At 38.2% G+C, this 27941-nt stretch overlaps 1 protein-coding gene across 4 annotated transcripts; it reads left to right on the top strand.

Annotated features, from left to right (window-relative positions):
- lima1a (LIM domain and actin binding 1a) lies at positions 1–27852 on the top strand. 4 transcript variants are annotated; one of them, XM_030139423.1, is made up of 11 exons: positions 1–184; positions 1289–1482; positions 4840–4885; positions 7543–7962; positions 17725–17788; positions 19949–20043; positions 20393–20458; positions 22281–22332; positions 23320–23384; positions 23504–23637; positions 26119–27852. In XM_030139423.1, the coding sequence occupies exons 2-11, from the start codon at positions 1358–1360 to the stop codon at positions 27143–27145; spliced, it is 2094 nt and encodes a 697-aa protein (XP_029995283.1). In that variant the 5' UTR covers positions 1–184; positions 1289–1357; the 3' UTR covers positions 27146–27852. The 4 variants fall into 4 exon arrangements, with proteins under 4 accessions (XP_029995283.1, XP_029995286.1, XP_029995285.1 ...); XM_030139426.1 differs by lacking the exon at positions 1–184 and adding an exon at positions 717–737; XM_030139425.1 differs by lacking the exon at positions 1–184 and adding an exon at positions 725–745.
- The last annotated feature ends 89 nt before the right edge of the window (positions 27853–27941 follow it).

Raw genomic sequence — 27941 nt, forward strand, 5'->3', positions numbered from 1 at the left:
GCCAGGTGGATGTGAAAGCTGCTCCGCCATTGGCTGAGAAGAGTTAAACAGCAGCACTTGGGCTCCTCCTTCTTCCCCATTTCCTCTAAAAGCACCGGTGGAAGCAGCTGAGCAGTAAAAAGGAGGAGATATACTAGTAGCTGGCCTCAGAATCTCACAAACGTCAGGAGATAAAACAGTAGAGGTATGTGAAACACTTGAAATAATTAAGATATTTTGTCTGTAATAAGGAAAAATAGGAACTTGAGTGACAACAAGTGTTGAGTTGGTTTTATGTTTCTCACCTGTTGCTGCATTCTAGGCTGTAATTTCTTTGCCTGTCAGTTTGCATGTTCTGCACTGGGTTTGCATGCTGCTTTGTTTTTTATCTACACCTGGTGATAAAAGAAACTAGACTTGTAGAATGAACATGTTCCTTCATTTGTGTTTGAGCTGTTTTATTACTTATAGAGGAAAAATGGGATGGTGGTTGTGACTCATGAGATGACTGATCTGGATTTCCCCCCAGTTCTCATGATTATCTAAATTAATGAGCCAGTTCCTAATTAAGCCACACCCCACAATAGCCACCAGAAGGCCACAGAAGGCTGGGGCTGTCACTGGGCCCACTCATCGACCTCATTGTTTAATTCACCCAGAGCGTGTCTAACTCACTGATGACAGTTACTGTAAGCTGACGGTGCTGCTGCATGTATCTGCTCGCCCTTTTGCCTCGAGGCTGTGAAGTTGCAAAGTAGGTGAGCAGGTACAGACGTGTGTTTTGTGTGATGTGAAAGTGTGTGCGAGAGTGTGTTCCTGTTTGATGTAGAAATATGAGTTGTCTTATCTGCTGGTAGTCCCCCTTAAGGCACTGTTAAGAGCTGTGTCACAAAGGGAACAGATGGTCAATGGCTGTGTGTGACGCACTCTATTGACTGTCTGACTCTGACACCAGGCCCAGTCCATGCTGCTGGGGTATAAATGAGCTTTCTCACAAAATATATTGATTTCTCAGAGTGGTTTTTGATCTGTGCTGATGTACAAGCTGGACAGGATCCTTTTGGTTTTTATTCCAGCTGTGGATATGACATGAGGATTTGTAAAGGACAAAGGTACAGGAAGTGCAGCTTTAACTGAGATGACTTTGTTTTTACACTTAAAAGTTTAGCTGCACAGGAAGGGTGTTTCTGACAAGCTGATTAGAGCCAGTGGAGAGGAACAACAACAGCAACACACCACCAGTACAAGTGCTAATTTGCCTCCTCATCTTGGTCGTGGTGTTCATGCTCCTCTTTTTTTGTTTCCTCAGAGGCAGAGTTACGACTTGTGTTCCTGGAAAGCTGACAAACAGACCGGTCGCTCCTACGTCACAGTAAAGATGGCCTCCGTCGCTCCGTTCAGTCGCAGACAGTGGGCATCCCAGTCCCTGAGGGTCACGGCCAAAGAGCTGTCCATCGTCTCTGCCCGGGGGAAGAATAACGCAATCGCAGAACGTTTCTCCAAGTAAGTCACCTCCAGCTTGACTTGAATCATTTAACAGCATCCAGTCAGCAGATGAGTTGCTGTTTTTACCCAGTTGTCCAGTCTGTTTCTGAGCAGAAGGGAGGCCATGTTCTCCCTCACAACACTTGGGCTGTTTTCATTTTTCCTCCTGTGTTTGAGTGTGTGATTATCTGTACATCAGCTCTAACCTGTTGCTCCAGTCTTGTGTTGGTCATTTCTAGTTTGCTCTACTTTACTGAGCAGGTGAATTTATTATGGAAGCACCAAACCACCCAGGGCTTCCCCTTACCTCTTAGCAGAGCAGATCAAATTACTAATTTGGAGATGGAGAAGGTGGTTCATGGTAGGATGTCTGCTCTGTGCATTTACCCCATGTGGCCACTAGGAGTTAGTACTGCTCTGTGTGTTTTTTGTCTACTTTATACAGCCAGGTCCATAATTATTATTATCCCGCCCCCCTGAAGGGGAGGCAAGGGGTATTGTTTTTGTTTTGTTTTGTTTATTTGTTTAACACTCTAGCAGCACAACTATTGGTTGAATTCATATCAAATTTGGTTCATAGATTGCCAGTGACCCAGAATAGATCTGATTACATTTTGGGAAAAGTAGGTCAAAGTTACAATTTTTAAACATTAACTTTTAAATTTTTTTTTTTCCCATTTACTTATAATGGGCGAAATTTCAAATGTCTGTAGCAGCAAAACTGTTGGTAGAATTCATACCAAATTTGGTTTATATATTGCCAGTAACTCAGAATAGATGGTATTACATTTTGGGAAAATTAGGTCAAAGAATACATTTTTTTATTAATAATAATAATAATAATAATAATAATAATAATAATAATAATAATAATAATAATAATAGTTGTTGTTGTTATTATTATCTTTTTTTTTTTTCTATATATATATATTTTTTTAATTTTCCCATTTACTTTAATAAAATTTCACATGTCTGTCGCAGCAAAACTATTGGTTGAATTCATACCAAATTGACTTTATAGATTGCCAGTGATGCTGAATAGATCCCACTACATTCTGGGAACAGTAGGTCAAAGTTCAAATTTTTTCTTAATGAATTTTTTAAATCTTCCCATTGATTTATAATAGGTGAAATAAGTGCAAGGGGTGGGGTTTGTTGTGCCTGGCATCACTTGTTATAGTAATTATTAATTTGGTCTCTATTCATCGCCACTGTGGGTATGAAATGTAACAATCAAGATGAGACTGAAGTATGGACCTTTAGCTTTAATTCAAGGGGTTTAACAAAAGTGTTGCATTGATCATTAGATATGAGGATTGTTTTTAATATTTGACTGATGAAAATCTTATACATGTCCAAATACTTACAGACCTGAATGTATAAGGAATAGTGTTTTTAATTCCACCATTCAGCAGGGGTGTTTTCTAGTGCAGAATGTGTAGTTCACACTCTAGGACAATCTGAAAAGAGGTAAACTGCACTATATTTGGTGTCTCTGAGGTCACTTATAACACTTAAGATCAACAACAAGACACTTCCTCATCAGAGTTGTTGATAACCAGTAGTGTAAGATGATAAAGTATAAAGTTTGTTTTATTTCAGTGAATGTTCAAGTCATCCAATATCTCATTAAAAAGCTCAAAAACTAAATTATTTTATTATAGTTTTTATTTTTTTTCCCCCTTTCCTCTCCCATTGATCATGTAATGAGCCTTTGGTTTTATTTATATTTCTGGATATAAAACTGAATATAAATTAGTTTAAACCTGCTCCACCTCCAGCAGAAACAATAATAAGATACAGTTCTAACACTGATGCTTCACTATTAATAATGTTGTTATACATTACATAATATCTGTCAGAGGGACCCCAGGGCTGATATGACAATGCTTTTACCGCTAATATTCAATAACATGTATAACTGATTGCTACCATTGACTGTTAGGTACTGCATTTAACATCTCTTAATTTGAACATATCTTGCTAAATAAATCTTTTTTTCCAATAACAATGTTTTACAAAGGAAATGTTTTAACCGCAGTCACTGATTAGAGTCTCTTCAGAGAATTACTAACTCCATAACTGATGAGAAAATGACCAGTTTGTCTATTTTATCTAAGATCTCAAAGTTGTTGATGACCACTGGTGGGAAGTGACTTGCAGTAGTACAACTACTCAAGTGTTGTAATTGAGTAGAAATATTTCTCATTTTATGCAACGTTAAACTTTTACTTCACTACATTTCAGAGGCAAATACTTTTTTCATGGATTCAGTCAGTTATGATCTCAAATGTTTAGGTACTTCTACATATTACTTACACATCACCCATTATATCTGAATGAGTAAACTTTAAACAAAAATGGATTTGTTAAATCTGCTGGTTCTCCTCCCATTCTTCTTGATGTGATATATATTTTTTTTTTTCTTCATTCAGTGTTCCATGCGTTTGATGTCTGTCCTTTAGCAAAACATCCTGATTCTTTCCAATTTCTTTTGACATTCTTATGTTTATTGAATTATGGTGATCTGTTTTTTATGAATGCATGTGAAAAGCACCTAAATGAGTCAGATACAGTCTTCTATTGTGCTTATGTTTCCTTAATATCTGTGGAAATCATGTTCACCATTGTACTCTGCATGCTGTTGCTGATTCTCATGTCCACAGACTTTTATCCATAAATCTCTCCATTATATTTTAACCTCATGAGACTCTGGAGAATACAAGTTTCTGCTTTTTCCATTAAATAAATGTCTTGGGTGAAAACAGAATGACAACATTTTTTCAGATACATTTTTGCTTCACTTTTTTATGGAATGTCATTTTGCAGTGGAATTTTTTTTTAATTAAGCTTTGAAACTCTTGTACTTTACTGAAGACAAAAATGCATTGCTAGGTCTCAGAAGGTTAATGCATGCATGCCTAAAAACCAAAAACAAAATGGTCTCCGATCTCAGAACATCCTGTAAATGGTGGTTCACAGATTTAGAACAGAGTTGGGTAAAAAAAAAAAAAGACTATATTGCGTGGCCCCTTATTCATGGAATAATTTACTTGAGGACATGAAACTATCAGAAATGTAACTGTATTCTATTTTATTAAAAAAAAAAAAAAACTATTGTCAGTGAGATTGTGCCTAAATTTTCACTGGTATCATTTGTAACATATAATTTTATGTTGATCTAGTTTTTATTGTGTGTAAAACCCAATATTATATTTATTAATTTGTAATGTATGAAAGTTGTTTGTGTCTTTATTTACTGTTGTAGCAGTGTCTGTGCTACTTCCTTGGCCAGGTCACCCTTGGAACCCTCACCTGCTTAAATAAAGGATATAATAGTTTCCACTCACACCCAAAACTTGTGTTCTTTCTCAGGTACCAGATGGCAGCGGAGGAAGGCAATGCAGAGAAAAGGAAATCAGTAAGTGACACTTTGAAATTAAACTTTCCTCCCACTCTATCAGATGTAGTCCTGATGCACCGGGTCATCTATATGTTGCGGTTAAAGGCCAGGAAAGCTGTAAACCGTATGCAGATGTTAAAGTAAAGTAGGTCAGTGGTAACAGGACTCCTGTGTCCCACCTGATCTGTGTAAGGAGGCTTGTTAGTGCTGGACAGGAAGTCAGAACACACCCAGCAGAGAGTCGTCATCAGGCTGTGTACTGTGGAATGGCCACAGCTTCTGGTATCAGCAATCCTTAAGATTAAGATAAGGCATGAAGGTGGTGCTGTCAAATTGAACCCATCACTCATCAGGGTTTGTTTTAGTCTTTAGAGCAGGGGTTCAGAGGCCACGTACAGCCCAACATGAACTCAAGTGGGCCAGACCTGTAAAAGAACAACAGTGAAAGAAGTAAAATGACATGATGAAAATGTTTAAATCTACAAAGTATCCTTCAAAAAAATATGAACAAGCGGTGCCAGACACAATAAACCCTGCCCCTCGCATGTATTGTAGCTTATTTAGGCATCGATCCAGCTGATATCATATTAATTGCTTCTATATATGTGCCAAGTTTGAAGTAAATTGAAACAAAATTGATGAGGGGAGGGGGTTTCAAAATTAATAAAAAATTTTAATTTTGACCAACTTCACCCAAAATGTAACCACATCTATTCTGGTTCACTGGCAATCTATAAACCCAATTTGGTATGAATTCAACCTCTAGTTTTGCTGCTACAGACATTTTAAATTTTGCCCATTATAAGTAAATGGGGAATTAAACAAAAAAAAACAAAAAAAATTCCCAAAAATTTTTAACTTTGACCAGCTTTTCCCAAAATGTAATCGATCTATTCTGGGTCACTGGCATTCTATAAACCCAATTTTGAAGGAATTCAACCAATAGTTTTGCAGCTAGAGTGTTAACAAACAAAGAAACAACAAACTGAACCAAAAACACCCCTTGCCTCCCCTTCAGGGGGTGCGGTAATAACATGAACAACCTCAAATTTCTTAAGAAAAACATCCAATTTTAACAATATTATGCCCGTGCTTATCATTCACATGTTTCAACTTACAGATCCCAGTGGATCTACAAAGGCACAAAACATTTAGTAACAGGCAGAATATTGTTAAATTGCACTTGCTTCTCTTAAGAAATTTCAAGTTGTTCATATTTGTTCAGGTTATTCACATTTTTGTAAATATTAACCTTTTCACGTAATTTTCCTCTTTACACTAAAACAAAGACAGTTTTTTTTAGAGTTATTATGATAGAGCCCAGCCTGAAATAAAATACTATGTAGCTGTTGAACTTAAATTAGTTTGACACCCTTCATTGTTAATGTCTTCATTTCACATTCATCCCATTGGCCAGGTTTTGGCCCACGGGCCGTATGTTTGACAGCCCCGCTTTAGAGTGAGTTGCTGTTTCGTTCTTTCTGGCCTCTGGTTCTTTCCAACACGCTCCCCCTTTTTACCTTTTTCTCATTTCCTGGACTTATTTTCCCTCCTTCCCTCACTGACTGTCTCTGTTTCTGATTTTCTCCTCCTCCACGCCCCTCGCCCCCTGCACTCCCTCACTGTTTCCTCCCCTCTGTGTGCTTCTCTCTGGTGTAGGGGGGTGGGCCGGTTACTTCATACTGCTCTGATCACTCCTCAACGCTCACATCTGGGACAGCTTGTTGCACTTCCAGCCGGCCAGCAGACACACTAACACACATAGCACAAACGCACAACGCCAACTGGACAGCCGGCTCATCAGCCTCTCTCAGGTTTTTACTCTTTATACTTCAGGATATGGTTGAATTTCCAGCTCTGTAGCGGGGTTGGTCCACTTCCTGCTCCACATCCAGCAGATCCAGGTTTACAGAAATGCATGCTGAGTTGGGTCTTTGTCTTTTGCGCTCTTATTTCAGTTTCAGTTTCTCCACTTTCCTGTCCATTCGTCTTCTTCCTTCACTGCCAGTTGTTTCTGAGCTTGCTCGCATGAATATTCACTTGTAGTTTAACATGTATTTGTGGAAATTTTAGGCTTCATTCAGGCATTTGGAAATCAGGTGGCACAAGTCCAAACTTCATTGAGCAAACTGAGAACAGCTTGAGAGGGTGGCTAGCATCCCTCAGTAAACGCCTTCTCTGCCAAAGCCTTAGAAATAGTGAGTCATCACATTTAAAGTGTTGATGTGGAACTGTTTGTGAAAATGTCTGTGGTTTATTATCCACTTTGTCTTTATAATTACTGGAACAATACATTGATGATGTGTAGTGTGCATGGACACTCACTACTCTGTATTAAAGTTGGCAAAATACATTAAAAACTAACGTGCATGAAAGGTTAAAGTCCATTTTGGGCGCCAGTCTAACACCTTACTCTATACTTTAGCTTGTGTTTTTCATCTAATCAAATCTTTATTATATTTGCCTGTTTGAGAACATTGTGTTTTCATTGAGTGTCTCTATGTTCTATTATGTTTGTGTTGTTGAGTGTACTTTTTAGTTACTCACATTGCATTTTTACACGTTCATGGTCATAACAGAGCTGCTAAACATTCTTTCATTGTGTGCAAACGATAACAATGACATATCTTATCAAATGTAGAGTGAATTTAAGTTATTTTATGCTTTTGCTGCAGGCAGTGGAGCCTTTACCCTCATCACTGTGCAGTGGGAACCTGAGTGTTTTAAAGAAACGCTGGGAGCAACAACAACAGCAGCAACCGCCATCCATCCCCAGAACCCCAGCTCAGGCCGCACCCTGCAGCCCAGTCCTCACACAGGCCAGTCGGTCAGCAGGACCCAAGCTGAAACCCACCGAGTGTGACTCCACGCTCTCCCAGGACCCTGAGGGGGAAGCCAGCAACACAGAGTCCCAGTCCAACCATTTGGATTCATCCAACCCTGCGCTCGGATCAGAGGATTCAATGGAGATGGAAGCAAAGTCTGACAGAGATTCAGAAGTAACATCAGCTGAGGTGCCTGAATCGGAGAGGCCCAGCGTTCCCCTCAACAGCCTCAAGATGATGTTTGAGAAGGGAGAGAACCTGACTGACAAGGCAAGTCCACCTTTTCAGAGGTAGTGACTAAGTAGCAGGTGTGTCATTTTAGTTCAGGGGCTACATTTAGCCCAATATGAGTGGACTCAAGTGGACCAGTAAAATATGAACATAATGTCAACTCCAAATTTTTCTCTGTTTTTAAGAGTGAAAAAACTAAATTTGCATTCTAACAATGTTTACATCTACAAACTATCCTTTTAAAAATGGGAATAACATAAACAACCTGAAATTTCTTAAGAAAAATAATTGCAATTTTAACAATATTATGCCTCAGCTTATCATTTACACGTGCATTACAACTTACAGATCACTCTGAATCTACAAATGCACAAAACATTTAGTAACAAGCGGAATATTGTTAAAAGTGCACTTTTCTTGAGACATTTCAGGCTGTTCATATTTGTTCAGTTTGGAAATGTGAAGACGTTCATGTTATTTTTAGTTTTTTGCACTTAAAAAAAGACAATTTGGAGTTGACATTATTTAAAGATTATTATAAAAGTATTTTACTGGTTTGACACCTTGAGATTGCTGTATGTGGCACTAAGACAGCTAAAATGATTTTGACATCCTTGACTGTTTACATCTTTAGTACAATTTTTGCATTTCACAAATTCATGACACGGTTGTTTTGGGGTGGACCATATGTTTGACACTCCTGGACTAAAGGGTCTGAATCGGAGCTATACTCATGTGCCACCTTAAATGAAGCATAGATCAAATCTGAAAAAGGTTATTATGTTTCTTGGCTATTTTGTCATAGTTTATATCTCAGTGTTCCTACTTTTAAAGCCTTCATCAAGTCATATTCAACCAACAATTTCCTTACACCCACTTCGTCTCCATACCAACTTTTTGTTTCTTTTTACTTATAAGTGCTGTTTATTCAATTTCCTAAAAGAAATATGATCCATTTTAGCTTGAGTTAAAATGTTTGCTTGTTTTTTAAGGAGGTCACATCCCCCCAGTGCTGTCATGCTGCTAGTCACATGGGTCCGTCTCACTTCTCCATCCTTCATCTCACCACACAAACACTCTCAGCTGACTTGAACATCCTCTCGGCCTTGGCTGGAGCTCCACTTCATGCTCTGAGGGCAGCTTATTGTTATTTGTGTAGCATAAAAAGTAGAGGCTTTAAATGTGCGGTCATGCATTTCCCTGAGGCGTGTTAAATGTAAAGTGCTCATACTTGAGGTGTGAAGTGTTAACAACAGTTGGGCTGTGTTTCCTCAGCACAGAGCATCCATTTATGACAGGAGGAGAACATAAAAAGTCATTATGAGGGTTTAAGAAGCGGGAAGATCCAGTCCTGATAGTCCTTTTAATATTGATACCAATGACCCGCATTCATTCTTAAGTTTCTGTCTTTGACTTTAGCACTACTACCAAGGATCAAATTGACCAGAAAATGCAAAAAGTATAGATATGAAGACAAAAGAATTAGAGCCGAGTCTGAATTAGAACTCTATTATCAGAAGCACAGACAGATTCTTGCAGAAAAACAGTTTCATTGCTGGATTTCACCCTTTTTTTTTTTTAATTTTTATAAGACTTTTGTTGGTATTTTTCCCTGATTCTCGCTCCCATTCTTGATATTACCCATCACCGTCACCTGTGTAAGTCTTCTTCAAGGTTATAATAGTTTTGGATTTTTCATTATAGTTTAGTTTTATTTAGTTTTGACTTTCTTCCCTCTAATTCAGTTAGTTTTAATTTGTTTTTAGAGCAGGTTTGCTAGTTTTTATTGGTATTCATTTTTTTCTAAATGCTTAGTTTTAGTTTTGTCGTATCTTTTCTCTTCTTCTCCGTCGTATTCAAATAAATCCCAGACAGGACTCTGATGCTTTCTCCCAACTTTAGTCTCCATGTTTCCAGGTAGAGTGGGGACGAGAAGACGACTGTAAACCACAAGTGACGGACCGTTAAATATCATATGGTGCCAGAAGCTAAAATTGCTAGAGCAAAATAAATCGTTTGCGTATCAATCCGACATTGACAAAGATGAAAATGAAGGGAATTTTATCCATAATTTTTATACGTTTTAGTTAGTTTTGTAAACACACAATACAGTTTCAGTTAGTTATTGTTTTTTTTCCTTTTAATTATAGTTTTTATTCATTTCAGTTAACGAAAATGTATTTACAATTCTAGTTTTCGTCATTTCGTTAGTTTTCGTTAACGATTATAACATTGGTCTTCTTAAACCTGAAATGATTTTGTAATTTTTACTCTTTCCAACACCAACAAATGACAAAAGCATAGCCTGAAGCAACTTGGCAAGGAAAGTACCTGCTGCCAAAAAATGTGCTGTTCTGACAAAGACTTTGTTTTCCAACCTCTTTCAACTCTACACTGACCTCCTATGTGGGCTTTTAAAAAGTGAGATCAAGCAGAGCTACGGGGAGTTGGAGGAATTTGCAGAGTCTTTTATTGCATAGTTATCTTACCAAAGGGGGAATTGTTTGGGGAAATCCTCGAGGAGTGATAGAAGATCTATACAGTAGTACAGACACAGTGTCAAGGGACTGGTACAATGGCCTCCACTGTAAAGCCCCGACCTTCTGCTTCTCTTTGTTGAACGTCCCGGATGATGTAATGATGCAGGCTCATGACTGCAGACAGCTGATCTACACTCAGAGCCTCTTCAGCCTCCCCTAAGGCCCTCAAAGCTCCCCCTCCTCCTCATCAATCATCCCCGTTGTCCCCTCTCTCCTCCTCAGACCCTCTATTTCTGCTCTGTTTTTTCTCGCTCGTTTCCTCCCTCCTTCTTCTTACCACCATCAAAGGCCTCCATTCTCTGCTTTTATATTAACCTTCCCACCTCCTATCTCAACCCAAACCCCCTTATCTAAATAATCCCCCTCCTCTTCATCCACCCCCTCCCTGAACCGGGGCAAGTATGCAGCCAGGCAGACGCGCTCTGAAATTAATTGACCCTCACCCTGCTTTTTTTATTTTCTCTGGCAGTTCCACCCCTCTCATACATACACACTCAGCCCCACCTATCCATCCTTCCACCCTCCCTCCTCTTCCTCCCACACTCACCCCCTGCACCAGCTGCTCCTCTCCCCTCCTTTTTGCAAATGACTCCACCCCGTACATGCTTTATTCTGAATTCAGTGGACTGTGACACAGTGAAAAAGGCAAGTTCAACAAAGGCATTTTAACACACTATCATGATACAATCGCGGAAAAAAATATTAGACCACCCTTGTTTTCTTCAATTTCTTGTTCATTTTAATGCCTGGTACAACTAAAGGTACATTTGTTTGGACAAATATAATGATAACAACAAAAATAGCTCATAAAAGTTTAATTTCAGAGCTGATATCTAACCACTTTTCATGGTTTTCTTGATGATAATCAAAATCACTTCAGTTATTACATCAATATCTGTGGCTTTGTACTGCCAAAAACAGTGCTTTTAGACATTCCATGTTTTCTTTTCTGTTTGTTTTAATCACATGATACACACAGGAGTTAGTACTTGATTGCATAACCATTGTTTCTGATGACTTTTGATGGTCTAATAATTTTTTTCCGCGACTATATTTAAGTTTATGTCACAGATAAGAACTGTTTTGATATAATGATGCACAGAACTATATAAAAGTCCTTGGTCACCTTCAGCTGTGTTGAACATAAGCACACTTATTTATTAATTAGTCAGATACAGCAAGAAAGTATAGGAAATATGTGTATAATGTTTAAAAATACACAAAAAATATGCTAAAAGGCTCTTTTTGGATTTAGTTTTGGATGAAAGGTGGCCCAAATTATAATATTATATGAAATCTGTTGCAAAATACCAGAGAAATTAATGCAGTAAATCTCATTTTCTGAACATAAGACTTAAATACGTGTTAAGTACCAAAGGAGGTCAGTCTAAATACTACCACTTTGGTCTTTAGAAACATGTTTTAATGCTGTTATAGAGAGTGAGAACTGCATATGTGTGATCATTATAACTTTACTATAACAACAAACCTAATAAGATTTTGCACAGTACTATACTCATTTGATTTAGTTTCTGTTTTATTTGCAACATCCATTTTGTTATTTGTAGTTGAATGTAAACCATGTAAAAAAAGACAAGATATTGTAGTATATGGTGTAATTTCCAACACAAAATATAAGAGGGAACATAATATAAAATGACAGACATAGACAGACTTTTTTATGATTCCACATTTACATGTAAAAATTAAATTTCAACGTATTTAGCTCAGGAGGCAGCTGTAATACATAAAACAGACACTATATATACAAGATAGAATATGTATGTATGTTAAAAAAAAAAAAAAAAAAAAAAAGTGTCAAGTATAAAAACTACAAAATTAAATGATAACACAGCCCAACAAAACATTAAAAATGCAATGAAACAACGCAAAGCCCCAATTCAGTGTGCTCTACAGAAACAAGGAACATCCAGAGGAAAGAAAAGTAGAAGAAATAAATATTTAAAATGTAATTAAATTATTAAAATGGAAGAGAAAAATATGATGATGATGATGATAAAAGAGCCTGATATAATTAAAATTTCTACATTTGGGGCAAATCTGTCATATTATAATCTAATCATGCAGTGTAATACCCCCCCCCCCCCATGTATAAGACCACGGCACACTTCGCCTCCGTCATCATCCCCACCTTCATCCAGCCACACCCCCTCTGAACCAGCCCCCCTTCGGACACCTGCTCCCTGTCGCCTCTGCTGTTCCCACCCATCACACACCCTATCCCTCCTCACCCTCCTCCCCTGAATCCCCTCCAGAGACCCTGCCCCTCATCTCCCCAGCCTCAGTCTGCCTCCGTCTGCTGGTCCTCAGACCTGCCGCCGTCCCGGCCCGTCAGTCTCTGCTGGATTCAGTGTTGCTCTCAAACTCCCTCTGAACAGCCGCCGTCCTTCTCTTGTCTCTGCTGACTCTTCATCTCCTTCATCAGAGGTAGCTACAGCGTTTCTTTCAACATCCTGTATGGTGTTTCTTGCTTTCTTTGTTCAGCCTCTTTCACAGAAACCGGCTTCATGACTCTGACACACTTGCCTCTTTTTTACTTTTCCAGTTTGCGTTGATTTGTGTCAGATTAGGATGTTTTCTGTGCAGTTGAATGAGGGGTTTTGAAGACATGTGTGTAAAGTGCCTGTAATGAAAGCAGCCTCTTTAAAGCCACTTCATGAGCTCACTTTGTTAGTGCATCTTTCAGCTTTGTAACCTCACCCTCAACAGTGTTATTGTGTGTTTAAAGACTGTTAGGCTCTCAGAGGTTTTGACTGACACTGTAGGTGTCCTCTTCGTCTTTCTTCTTTTTACAATGGCCTAATGTAGGAACAGGGAGTTTATTGTCTTGGGTATATTGTTTGTGGGGTCAGAAGAGGAACTAAAGTCAGTCTGTGCGAGAGCTTTAATAGTATCAGGATTAGCAGTAGATTCTTTGTCTCTGCTGCTGATCCGTCCTCCAGAGACCCAGCCCGGCCTCATACAGTCCGCCTGCTGTTTACATCCTACTGACCCCCCACTCCAGTTTACCCCCTCAGACACACATACACGCAAACCAGCCCCCTCCTACAAAGCTGCACCTCCGGTCTCTGGAAGATAATCCGCCCCAGGGACTTGAGCCATTATTATTAGGATGATGGTTTTGGAGACTCTATTGTAATGATTTGTTTTAAATTTTCTCTAAATGCCTGACGCAAGCCCACCTCCATATAGTGCGTGTGTATATATGTGTGTGTATGTGACCGTAATGACTCAGTGTGTGTGTGTTATCATACACGTGTATTATTTATTACTGTATGTTCACATCTGAGTCAGATTCTCAGATTTGGCAAAGACGCACCCTCAGATGACATCATGTGGAGGTCGTCATAGTCAGTCTGCTCCAACTCTTTAGAAGGATGACTGTTTTTTACTGATTTTTTTATTTGACATGCTCACATAAACACAAATCCAACAAATATTGAGGAGATGTATAACATGTACAATTTCATTTGCTTCACATTATCTCAGCTACATTTTTATGGGCTATGTCTTTATGAAAAACAGTCAGTAAATTATACTTATATAACATAGTTTTCATAATACATTCCTCACCTTCTCTTCAAGTACTGTACACATAAGATGACAAAAGAAGAAAAGTAGTCATAGTCTGTTCCAACTCTATAGAAGGATGACTGTTTACCTTTTTTTAACATAAATTTATTAAGGAATTAATAATAAATTAATAAATTAATAAAGAAAGTTTTACTTGGGCTATTTTCAGACTGCAGGCAAATGTGGCCCAAATCAGATTTTTTTTTCTTTCTTTTTTTTCTTTTTTTTGTAGCCCATATGTGACCTGTATCTGATCTGTTAAAGACCGTTTGAACAGCACAAATCCGACCCAGTCCACTTTCATATGTGGTCCTAAATCTGATACATATCTGATATTTTGCAATGTGGCTTCAGTTCGCATTTATCCGACCTTTACGTCATTGAAATGCGACAAACATCATAATTCTGCCTCCCAAGAGAAGAAGAGGTGGGAAAAACCTTCTTACTTCTGTAAATGCAGTGTTGTGCCTGCATGGTCATGTATTACATTAGGACCTCTTTTGCGCATGCGTTTCACTTCAGGGTCTCATTCTGTTCATACTTCAAACTGATAGAAGTTGCATTTCATGTGTAATATGAATGAGCACACAAAAAAAAAATCTTATTTCATACTAAAAAAATCTGAATTGTGCATAAAGACCTGCTGTCTGAACGTTACACCTACAGCCTGTAAGACACAGAAATATTATCATGATTAAAATGTTCATGCCTTGATAAGTCTTAAATCAATATTTCTTCTAATATTTATTGCTTTACTTTCTTTTTTTTTTCCTTCCTGAATGTGAGTTGAAGAAATTAGACGTTAGTGGTTTAAAATGATTATTTATAGTCAGAATGTGACAAATGTAGTATTGTGCAAAAGGGAATATGTGCACGGGCTTAAGACACACAAAAACTGAACTAAATGGGTTCTAAAGGTTAAAGTGGGTATTTAGTATGACCTCTGACCCCATGACAAGAAGCAGCACAAACAGTTAGAAATATGTCTTCAACCCTTTTGTTCAAAACAATATAAGTGCAAAGGGAGGTCACTCTAAATACAACCACTGTGGTTTATAGAAGCTGTAGAAGCTGCTTTTTCCCTGAAACTCTTGTTTTTACTGCTGTACATACTTCACATATATACAGATTGGATCTTAATATAGAAACTTGGAAATGTATATATGTGGTCATGTCAGCCTGGGCCTTTTGCACAGTATTGTAGTTAAGAAATGACAGAACATTTGCAATAAATGTCAATATTGATCACAACATAAAAATACAATATTACATTTATCATAGTGTTTGGTAGTCCACAAACCTTAATTAAGAAAATAACATGAGCTTTTACGTGTTAAAAATGAAAAAATATGAGTGAATTAGATTCAGTTTCTAAAGTAAATGTATATAGTTTGTCATTTAAACCTCAATGTTTTTATTCCTGTATGTTTTGGAGAACAGTGTTGTATATTATTATAGAGGCTTTTATGAATACAGGGGTCCAAAAGTGGACTAAATTTCATTTTACAGAGAATGGTGTCTGTCTGTATAATGCTCAGCTTATTTAAGGATAACATGAGCTTTAAAGGGTAAAAAGTAGGGAATTATTTATTAATTAGTTTATTCTTCCTAAAGTATTTACATTGGTTTGTTGAGCAGCTTTTAAAAGCAGGAACTGAACTAGTTTAAAAACGTATGATATTTAACACTTTTTCAGAGCAGATAGACCATATGTAATCTAAATTTTGACAGACATCACTTCAATTTACCAAAAGCTAAAAAGTATCCCTGTCTTCTGATTTCTATCCCTTTATGGTCAGATTCCTTCCTGTCACTCCTTGGGCAGGAAGTGAAACATGTCATCATCACCTTGTCTGAACTGTGGTTGTTTTCCATGTTAGACGTGCGTCAGTTTCAGTCCCTGCTTTGTTTTTATTGTTAAATCTTTCCCAATATTTCCTGCTGTGGCCTGTCGACATTCTCAGCCTGTTAGGACACAGCAGGGAGCTCAGGGTGAATCCTCATCAGGTGAACGAGCCAGGAACAACACGCACATCCAGAATGAACGACCTCAGCTCTGGGCCTTTAGGTGATTCATGCTGAGCAGGTGGAAGAGCAGAGTCAGTCACGATTCTGGGAGATTGATGTCTAAAAGTGTTGGCAGGTTGGCTCTGTTCGCTGTCTGGCCTATTGTGTAATCTGTACCTGAAGTGACCGCAGCAGGATGATGTGTGACTCGGCAGTGGGAGGGGTTTGGAGTTGATGGCTGATCTGGCATCAGGAGATCAACAAGACGACTAAACGATAAGAAGAAACCTGTTAAAACCTTTGAAGATATTGCTGATTCAGAGATGTTTTCTATAAACCACGGACATACCGTACGTCTGACTGACACTGGATAAACACAGGAGAGGCCGTATTGTATTAGAGCGATAGTGGTCATTAATCAACAGAAATAAACTGTAAATGAGCCTAAGTTAGCCAACAGGGCTCATTTCATTTGTTGTCCATAGCTAAATGCTAAAAGACCCTAAAACAATCTATAAAAGAAAGAAAATGCCACAAACAATCCAAAACTTTACTAAAACAGTGGGGAAAAAATACATTTAAGTGTAATACAATGTAAAAGGCACCAGTCTATACTATATATAACAGATATAATTGTATTATTCGTATACATAACATACAATTGTGGGAAAAAGTGTTCAGACACCCTTAAAATTTTACACAATTTGTAAATATCATGAAATCCTTTAGTAGCTTTTCAAAGTAAACTGGATTGGTTTTGTTCTTGGAAATGTTTTGTCCCTTATCCAAGAGACTTCATCGGTTCTGAAGAACTGAAAGTAAAATTGCATGATGGTCAAAGAGATATCGTTTTGCAAAAAATGTGAATAACCAAACATAAACCACCTGAAATTACATAAGAAAAATAAGTGCAATTTTAACAACATTGTTTCTGTTCCTAAATGTTTTGTGCATCTGCAGATCTGCTGTTTTGTAATGTACATAAGGTGTGGCATAATATTGTTAAAATGGCACCTTTACTATTTTGCACTAAAACAAAGAGAAAAATGTGTTATTATTTATGGGTTATTATGCTGTTATTTTGTCCAATCCACTTGAATAAAGTGGCATATATGTGTAACCCTGAACTAAAATTAGTTTGACACCCTTGATCTAATGTCTTATTTAATTCCCAACTGGTATTTACAGTTTAGTGTCAGAGAAAAGGAAAGAAACCAGAAAATATTCAAATGAAAAGGATAGATTTAGTGAACTGAATCTATTATTAAATACTGATTACAGCTCCATCGTCACATGAACGTTTACTCCAATGAAGGATCCAACCTGAGAAATGCTCCATCCTCTGGTTGGGTTTGTTTGTTTGTTTTGCCAGGCGGAGGTCGTGGACAGACGCGTGTCTCCGTCTCTGAGCTCATAAGGGGATTAAAGTAGTTTGGACTAGACTCTCAGATCCTCTCTGTCTTAGACCTCACGTCTTTGTGTTGTTTCACTTTTGAGGTTGCAATGGACACGATCACATTGAGCCTGTTTTCTACACTGATTGTGGACAGATGTGAGCAGAAAGTGTGTTTTTAATGGTCTTTTCTGGTGCCTGTGTACAGTTACCTAATGTAACTTTAATTTACTAGACCGCTAATGTTTGTTTGCTTCTTTTATTCAGGCATCCAGAGAGACAAGTAAAGGACAGAACACTAACACCGCCAGCATGGACCAGCTACTAGGAGGTACGACGTTCAACATTTTGTTTTTTTTTCCAACAATTTTTTTTTTTTTTCTGGAGCAATAATACAACTTTGCCACTATCAGCGGCTAACATGATCCTAGCAACACAAATTAACATGGTAAATACAGAGATATCTAATATGTCATAAAATTTATGCCGTTGTACAACAAAAATTAGATCTACATAAATGCATATAATTGATAGCTTCATTGTTTTTGTGCATTTTTTCAAACTTTTTTTTGGGCCGGACCAGTGAAATAACATAATAATATATAAATAATGTCAACTCCAAACTTTCCTCAATGGTTTAGAGTGAAAAAAGTAAAATTATGCAATGAAAATGTTTACATCTACCAACTATCCTTTAAAACAATGTGAATAACATGAACAAACTGAAATTTCTCAAGAAAACTAAGTGCAATTTTACCAATAATCTCTCAGTTTATCATTTACACATGTAATTACAACTTCCAGATCACAGTGGATCAACAAATACACAAAACATTTAATAACAGGTAGAATATTGGTAAACTTGCACTTCAGACATTTCAAAATGTTCATATTTGTTCAGGTGATTTGTGTTTTTGTGAAATTATAGTTTTAGTTTAAATACAGTAAAATGACTTGAAAATGTTTACATTTACAGGGTGGGGAAGCAAAATTTACAATATTTTGAGGCAGGGATTGAAAGACAGTGTATGACTAATTAGTTTATTGAAAGTCATGAGAATTTATTTGCCACAAGAAAATTTACATAATAGAAAATGTTTTTATTCTATGTGTCCTCCTCCTTTCTCAATAACTGCCTTCACACGCTTCCTGAAACTTGCGCAAGTGTTCCTCAAATATTCGGGTGACAACTTCTCCCATTCTTCTTTAATAGTATCTTCCAGACTTTCTCGTAATAGTTTTGCTCATGGTCATTCTCTTCTTTACATTATAAACAGTCTTTATGGACACTCCAACTATTTTTGAAATCTCCTTTGGTGTGACGAGTGCATTCAGCAAATCACACACTCTTTGACGTTTGCTTTCCTGATTACTCATATGGGCAAAAGTTTCTGAAAAGGTATGTAGGTGTTAGGTGTTAGGTGGTAAGGTAGGTGTTAGGTATGATTATGACATCAATATATGTTTGGTTTCAAAACAATTGACGTAGTGCCTGCTGAGAAAAAACAACTAAATGTTCATTGTAAATTTTGCTTCCCCACCCTGTATAAAGAGAAAAACTTGGAGTTGTGCGTATTTATAGGTTATTATGATAGTATTTTACTGATCTGATCCACTTGAGATTAAATCGGTTTGTATGAGGAACCTGAACTGAAAATATTAATATCTGCAGTATCGTTTTTGCATTTCACAATTCATCCCACGGGCCAGACTGGACACTTTGGGGGCCTGGATTTGGCCCCAGGGCCACATGTTTGAGACCTCTGCTCTAAATAGAGCCATCAGTGGTGGTTTTAGTGTTTAGTTAAAACTTCATGCTATATACAGTATTTAGAAGAAACAGATGTTGTTCTTTTTGCCAACATAAAGGTAATTGCACACTTCCAGTCACAGCTCTCATACATGGGTCGGTAAAAACCCCTCGTCACGGTCTGCATTGTTTTCTGCTCCTTTTCTCCATGACTGTATCCACATTCAATCAGTTATGATTTCCTCCAAAACACTGCATGTCGTCCTGTCTTTCTCTGGATGGATTACATCCTTCTGAGAAGCGAAAGGCTCTGAAGTGAGGAAACAGACCCCTGTAGAAGCACTGTGATCAGCAGACGGCTTCAGAAAGCACAGGAAGAGACAGACCCTGTCCTCCCTCACCCACCCCCCCACAGCACACGACTCCTGACCTTGTATTCCCGTCCACAGCCTGCATGACTAACCAGCACATTCTGCACTCAGTCTGAACTAAAAAAAAAAAGGGGAAAAAAATTAGCCTTACATTGATTATAAAACTGTTGCTTTGTAATGCTGAAGTTAGCGAGGATTAGTGGGCTGTGGAAAATGTAGTGTAAAATAAAATTTGCACATAAGAGGAAGAACAAATCTGCCAGAAAACCCTCATAAAGGGCCATGAATAAGTGGAGTTGAGGATTAATCGCTCCATTTTGCATGTATTAGTCATCTTTTCTTAGTGCTTTGTGTTTGTGTGTTGTATTAGATGGAAGTCTGGCTGATTCCACTCCTCTCCGGGACAGGATGGCCCTTTACCAGGCCGCCATCTCCAAACAGGACGTCACTCCCACCTCAGCCAATGTGAGTACTCATGTTCAACTTTTCCACACAGTATCTCAGGAAGTCCTTTTTTTTTCTCTTTTTCTCCTCAGGGTGTTTATTGAATTTTATTTTACATTTCATGCGTCACTGTCTGGTGCTTCAGCTTTCAATGTGACGTTTTTTGTCACATCCAATCAGCTAAACTAACTCTGCGCTGTATGTCGCCAGCCTGTGTTCGATCAATGTGACGTAAAAAAAATAAATAAATAAACAAACCACAGGCACCTCAGATAGTCGGATAGTTCTTACACAACCTCAGTGTTTCTCCGCAGACGTCATTTATTTTCAGTGTTTTTACCTCCAGCTGTGTGTCTCCTCTGTGTTCCAGGGGGATCAGTTGGACAGTTTTTGTGGGAAGCAGAAGGAGAACGTTCCTCCATTCAATCTGGACATGGTGAGGATAAGAACGTCTTTTACACACCGCACCTTCCACTTAACCCATAAAGACCCAAACAGCCACTGGTGACCAAAACCATCTACTGATCTAAAATGTTTAAACCTGTTGATCCACTCATCCTATCAGTACACGTAAATAATTGGTATAAAATGCGGTTTATCATCTTTTCATGGTCATCAGATATGACCCATTTGGACGTTCAGAGGCTCTGTAGTTACCATGGAACACCATCCTCTTCTAAAACACAGGTGTCAAACATGCGGCCCGGCGGCCAAACCTGGCCCATCAAAGGGTCCAATCTGGCCCGTAGGATGAATTTGTCAAATGCGAAAATTACACTGAAGGTATTAACAATCAATGGTGTAAAAAATCATTTTATTTCAGGTTCCATACATACACATATAAACTAATGAGATCTCAGTTGGGTCAGACTAGAAAAATGCTGTCATAATAACCTATAAATAATGAAAACTGCAGATTTGATCTTTAAGTGTTTAAAAAAAAAAAAAAAAAAAGGTAAAATTACATGAAAATGTTCACACTAACAAACTATCCTTTTACAAAAAATGTGAATAACCTGAAGAAATATGAACAACATGAAATGTCTTGTAAATACAATTTTCTCAATATTATACCTGTTACAAAATGTTTTGTATATTTGTAATGGTAATGTAAGTTATAATGCACATGTGTAAATGATAAAGTGATGCAGAATACAGGTAAAATTGCACTTGTTTTTCTTAAGACATTTCAAGTTGTTCATATTCTTCAGATTTTTTAAGCAAACCATATAGATATAAACATTATCATAATGTAATTTTACTTTTTTCACTGGTATTATTTTACTGGTCCGGCCCACTTGAGATCATATTGGGCTGAATGTGGCCCCTGAACTAAAATGAGTTTGACACCCCTGTTCTACAACATTGATTCACAATTAAAACCCATGTAGTTTGAAAAATAACGGCAGCCGTAGACACTTTTTTTATGTTGTTAATGATATTTTACTGAAAAAGTCCCTTTTTCTTCAGTTTTCTCTGTTTTTGATATAATAATCTTTAACTTCAATCTATGGTTTTCTGAACATCTACATGATCAGTAAATGAAATATAGGAAAATACCTGATTTGTCACTTAAAAATGCAAAATACAGGGGGTAATATTATAATAAATGATGATAAATCACTTAAAGGTTAAATACAGAGACAAATTCACTTGGAAACTGCCACAATAGTAGTACTGAGTCTGTATGGGTTAATGGCAACTTCCCCCCACATTTAATCTTAAATGATTTATCACCATTTTTTCCAGGTATTTTCCTGTATTTAATTTACCGACCTTATAGATGTTCCTAAAATCTGAGTGTAAATTTAAAGGTCGTTAAATCGAAACAGAGAAAAATGAAGAAAAACTGACTTTTTCAGCAAAATATCTCATTAACTGAACCTAAAATGAGCATCTACAACCACTGTCATTTATCAAACTAAACTGATTTATACAAGTGAATCAGTGTTAGAAGATGACGGTGTTTCCATGTTCACTATGGAGCTTCTGAATGTCCAAATGGGTCATATCTGATGATGGTGACAATGATGAAAAGCTGATATACTGCATTTTACTTGAATTATTTACATGTATTGATAGGATCAGTGGTTCAACAGTTACTAATAACCTTGAGTCACCAGTGGCTGTTTAGGTCTTTGAGGATTAAAGGACCATCAGTGGGTGGGTTATTAATTTCCAGCCTGTTATGTCAGATATGATCGTTTGTGGTTGTGGCAGTATGTTCTGTCTCCTCACATCCTTTTCTGTTATTTCAGAGTCCAGAGTCTGAGGCAAACAGCCGGAAAGTTTTTACCCCAGAGAACAATGGTAATTTACTTTCCATGTCCTCATATTACTCCACACAACAGGAATTTGCTCTTGCGGTTATTTTTTAATTGGTTAACAGAGCTGCTTGTTAAAGGTAAATGTAGTAATTAGATTGCTCCAAAAATAACACATTTAGATGGTCTGAAGTTGACTATGTGTTGAGTTAAACTTTACATACACTAAAGTCCTAAATCAGGGGTGTCAGACTCGTTTTAGTTCAGGGGCCGAACACAGCCTTGGATGATCTCAAGTGGGTCCGACCAGTAAAGTAATAACATAATAACCTATAAATAATATCAACTCCAACCTTTTTGTCTATATTTTAGAGTGAAAACAGTAAAATTACATGATTAAAATGTTTATATCTACAAACTATCCTTTAAGAAAATGTGAACATGAACAATCTGGACTTTCTTTTAAAAATAAGTTCAGTTTTAATATTATGCCTCATTATATCATTTACACATGTGGATTACAACTTACAGTCCACAGTGGATCTACAAATGCACAAAATATTTAGTAACAGGCAGAATATCTTAAAATTACACTTTAAGACATTTAAGGTTGTTGATATTTGTTCAGGTTATTCACATTTTTGAGAAAGGATAGTTTGTAAAGCCAAAAATTTCCATGTAATTTTACTTTTCTACACTAAAACAAAGAGAAAAAATTTGAGTTGTCATTATGATAGTATTTTTTAGTGTTCCAGCCCACTTGAGATTGAATTGGTTTCTATGTGGCCCCTCAACTAAATAGATTTTGACACCTTTAATTGTCTATATCTTCAATGTAATTTTTGTGTTTCTCAAAATCTTCCCACTGGCCGGATTGGACCCTTTTTAACCTGTATGTATGAGACATGAATAGTTTCACTTGTTTCCATGTGGTAAAGTGAGGAACTGTAGGATTAAAGGTGAAATGGCTCCCTCTAGTGTTCACAAATCAACATTACTTTTTCTTCACTCTGCTCTTCTTGTGTTCCTGCAGTTGCGGCTTCTGGCACAGCAGCATCGACCAATCAGAAAGACTCTCCTCAGCCCAAGACCCCCAGGGTGAGTGGAAGCATGAGCTGATCACACACACACACACGCACACACACACACACACACACACACACACACACACACCTGTTTGTTTTCTGTGAATAAACGGTGTGACTTGATGCATGCAGAACTTTCGGCTACCGGTGAGGGAGACCTGTGTGTCCTGTATGAAGACGGTTTATCCTCTGGAGAGACTGGTGGCGAACCAGAGCATCTACCACAGCTCCTGTTTCCGCTGCTCACACTGCAACACCAAGCTCAGGTGAGGAGGACACACACACACACACACACACACTAACTTGCAGTGACCCTGACAAAACAGCATTTCACTGAGATCTACAGCTTTGGAAATGATTAAACCACATGTGATTTTTATTTTTTTCCTGTAGAAATTCAATATAAAAGCCCATCAACATGACCTTTTAATATTCTGTTCTTGGAACATTTCTAGACTGTTTTCAACACACAGCCTATTGTGTTATTAAATTTGTAAAGCAAATGTTTGTTGTGCGTTTTCCCAGATTTTCAATTCTCTTTCACATTTGTCTTGTAAAGCCCTGATGGCTCATTCATTCTAATTATGTTTTCCAAATGTTAACAATAAGACTGTTCCATATTTATGCTCCGCAAAGAATAATGTTTGTGTCATTTCTCAAATGAATGTTAGTACAATTTAGGCAGATTGCAGAGCAGTGTTATTCATTTATTTTTTATTATTTTGCCTTCAAGAGGACCCTGCTGAAGGATGATGATACTTATAGACTTACTTAAGTAACGTTTTGAATATTGAACCTTTACTTATTGAAGACTATTCTCAGTATATTTTACTTTGTCTCCAATAAAGAGATAAAATTGTGTTTGCCATGACAAAGACTTCAGAACATAGATAAATATCTATGTGTAGAAGTATTGAACAGTTACATCCAGTGAATGAATATAATATGCAATGTGTCAAAATAAAGCAGAAATGGTCAATTAAAGGATAAAGATGCAAAGAAATACAAATATTCCTGTGAAAACTTTCTCAAAAAAGTAAACTTTTAAAAATTAATTTCTATTGCACTTTTTGCAGATAAAATCACAAGGTGCTTTACAATAAAAGAACAGAGTTGTATAAAACATAAATGAGGCACTTTGAAAAAAAGAAAAAATTAACCCTTTGTGTACGATTTTTTTTTTTGTAAACTAGTGGTATTTTGACATAAAACATCCAACTGGATTTGTTCAATATTGTATTTCTTTAGCATGCACTGTAGTGGTTTCAGTGCATCAACAGTTTAACATGTAATGGGGATAATTTTTTAAGCATAAACAATTCTGTTAAACTCTTTCCACAAAGAATATATCACTGACTTAACACTTTCAGTGCCATGGGCCGATTAAATCGGCTTTACGAAAACGACCTGTAAAGTGCCACGGGCCGATCAGATCGGCTTTGGAGAACATGCCATATTTGTGTACAAACAAACCATCCACCCCCATTTCTTTCTCACATTTCGATGACGTTCTTTCCGTGTCCCCCTTTTGAGACCAAGCAGACGGGAATTTGAGGTCACACGACCGAATAATATTCTTATATCTTTTTAATGTTTCTTATTCTCCGGTGTTTCATCAGAGGGAGCCCTCCATGCCAGGGGGCGGCTGTGGACTCCGGGGGGGCTGTGGCGCCTTCTCTCACTGGGGTCCGCTCCTTTCTGGTGGGTGGGGGTCCCAGTTGGCCCTCTCCCACTAGTTGGGATGCGGGGCTGTGTTGCTGGTGCCTGGTCGCCGGGGTCGGCGGCTGCCTCCTGGTGCGGATGGCTCCCTGAGACAGCGCCTCCTAAATTGATGTTTTACTTTTACTTGTACATTTTTGTTCTGGTCTACCCGTGCTCAGTCAGTCTTCTTAAGTATGTGTGAGCTTGTGGGTTTGCATGTATATGTGTGGGTGTTTGTGTGTGTGTGTGTGTGTGTGTGTGTGTGCGGGTGAGTGGGTGGGTGTGGGCGGGGGGCGGTACTGATTTTTAAACTGATATGTAAAGCACTTTGTGCTACAATTTTTAATGTATGAAAAGTGCTATATAAATAAAGATTATTATTATTATTATGAATTATGCAAATTACGATCAATAATGAATCGGCGTCCGGTGCGTTTTGAATCTAATTAGCAATCGGTCGGATGTTACCGAGCGGTTTCCTGCAGGATTCTTCAAATATTATAAAAACGACGTGAAATACTGAAAAACGGCCAAATTCTGTGGCACTTTTAAGGCTTATTAACCCCTTAACTGTCTGGCACTTAGTTACGAAAATGCATGATGTCACTGGAACAAACCAAATGGCTTAACCTGTGAACAAATTATTCCCTAAACTGTCGCTTATTGGAGATTTTCTTTGTAACCACATCTTTTGGATTCGTTAAACAATATATCAGGATAAGATAAGACTTAATTTATCCTACAGTGGGGAAATTCAAATGTCACAAGAGCATTTGCAGTAAAATGAGTGTAACAAATACTAGAGTTGAGTCATTCCTGCAAATAATGTAGTTTTAATTAAATAATGAAAAACTGTCTACTGCAGGAATGTCATGTATGAAAGGGTTAAAATAAATCACATTAAAATAATATAAAACCAAGTCAGTCAAATAAAGGCTTGTCTAAACGAGTGTCTTCAGCAGGTGTTTGTTTTTCTAATGTCAGTCACAGGCAGAGTGAGGATGGTCCACTGACTTGTTGTGTGTTTTTTTTTGTTTCCTGACTAGTTTGGCGAACTACGCCTCTCTGCACAACAACGTCTACTGTAAACCCCACTTCTGCCAGCTCTTCAAATCCAAGGGCAACTACGACGAGGGCTTCGGCCACCGACCCCACAAGGAGCTGTGGGAGTCCAAAGTGGATGGGGGGGAGACCTCGCCGCCATCTGACGTCCAGACCAGAGCCAAGATCCAGAGCCCGGGCCTGGCCTCGGACCTGCCCAGCCCCAGCGTGGAGGACTCACCACTGGCCAAGGTCAATGTCCTGATGGCCACCATGGAGGCTCTGGGACAGGGGTCACCAGAGAAGGCCGACAGACCCACAGAGACCCGCAGGCTGAAGATCTCCTGGCCGCCGCGAACAGAACCAGACAACGGAGCCTCGGCGACCACAGAGGGAAGCCCCACTGGTAAACCCATCAAAGCCAAGTGGCCCCCAGAGGAGGAGTCCCCCACTTCACCTCCAGAGAAGACCAGAGAAACCTCCTGCCTGCGTCGCAGCTCCTCTTTGAAGGAGCGCAGCCTGCCCTTCACATTAGCAGAACCAACCAATCACAGACCTGCTCCTGAGGCCAGAGAAGAAAGCCCGCCTCCTCCTGCAGAACCGATGGAGGACCTGCAGCCGAGCCCCAAATCCATAAGGATGGAGCTGCAGCAGGAGGGCCAGTCCTCAGAGAGTCACACACCCACTGAGGACAGCTGTGTGGACGTCCACACCAGCTCAGGAGAGGAGGAACAGGAGGGAGACATGAGCGAGGAGACGCCAGAACACAAGGAAGATAAGGATGACACCGCAGGACAACAACCTGAGGAGGAGGAGCAGATGGAAGAAGACGGAGGTGTGATGGAGGAGGAGACGCCCCCTGAACCCACCGCCCTCTCCTCCCCCGATGGTGAGGTGGAGGCCAGCCGCTCGTCCCAGGACGTGGGCTTCTGGGACAGCGAGGAGGTGGACGATAAGGAGGAGCTGACGGTGGAGGAGATGATTAAACGAAACCGATACTACGAGGAGGAAGACGAGGAAGAGGATGCGTAGAAATGATCTGGTCGTAGCCACAGAAACTTGCCATTCCCTTTTTAGATTTTTGTAGATTTTTCTTCTAAAGAGTCTCGTATGAGCTCTTTCTTCGTGCCTCTTTGAACAGATTGAAACACTTAAAGCCATTCCTACAGTTTCACTTTTTACACTAGTCTTTACTGATCTGTCAGAGAATACGCTGCTCTGACAGGATTAGATTTTAATGTATTATAGTTAAAGTGATGCCCAGTGTAAAGGATATTTTTAGACGGAAATCCAAAGGTTGTGACACTTTGTTTTATTTTTGTGTACATGACATTTGTGATTTTTCTGTTTTCATAAATGCTGAATTATCTTATTTGAGACTCTGCTGTTGTAAAAGTAACCAGATGGTCTTGTATTCTAACATGGAGGGAAACCCAGACATCTGACACTGAGGGCCATTGTTTTGGGAGAAGAAACACAGCACTTTTATCTATTAATGTTTTTTAAAGGGTTTGGTTTGTTTAGACACGATTTCTGTGGTGAAATACATCTGTCACTTTCCATACTTTTACCATTCCTTATGTACATGTTAAACTTAAATACTGTGTTTGTTGTTTTCTATTTTCCAAATTATAACTGGATGTTTTTCACCTGACAAAGGTTTTTATCAGGGGGACCAAATACACAAAATCATGTTTATTTTAAATATAATGTTAAATAAATTGAATACAAAAATATTACCTATCTGGAAATGTGGTTTCATTCCTTCTATTTTTTTTTTTTTTTTTTTTCTTAAATTGCAACAGCAATTGTTTTTTATTGTGACCAA

The sequence above is a fragment of the Sphaeramia orbicularis genome, chromosome 7 (genome assembly GCF_902148855.1).
Source record: "Sphaeramia orbicularis chromosome 7, fSphaOr1.1, whole genome shotgun sequence".
In the NCBI taxonomy this organism is placed as follows: domain Eukaryota; kingdom Metazoa; phylum Chordata; class Actinopteri; order Kurtiformes; family Apogonidae; genus Sphaeramia; species Sphaeramia orbicularis.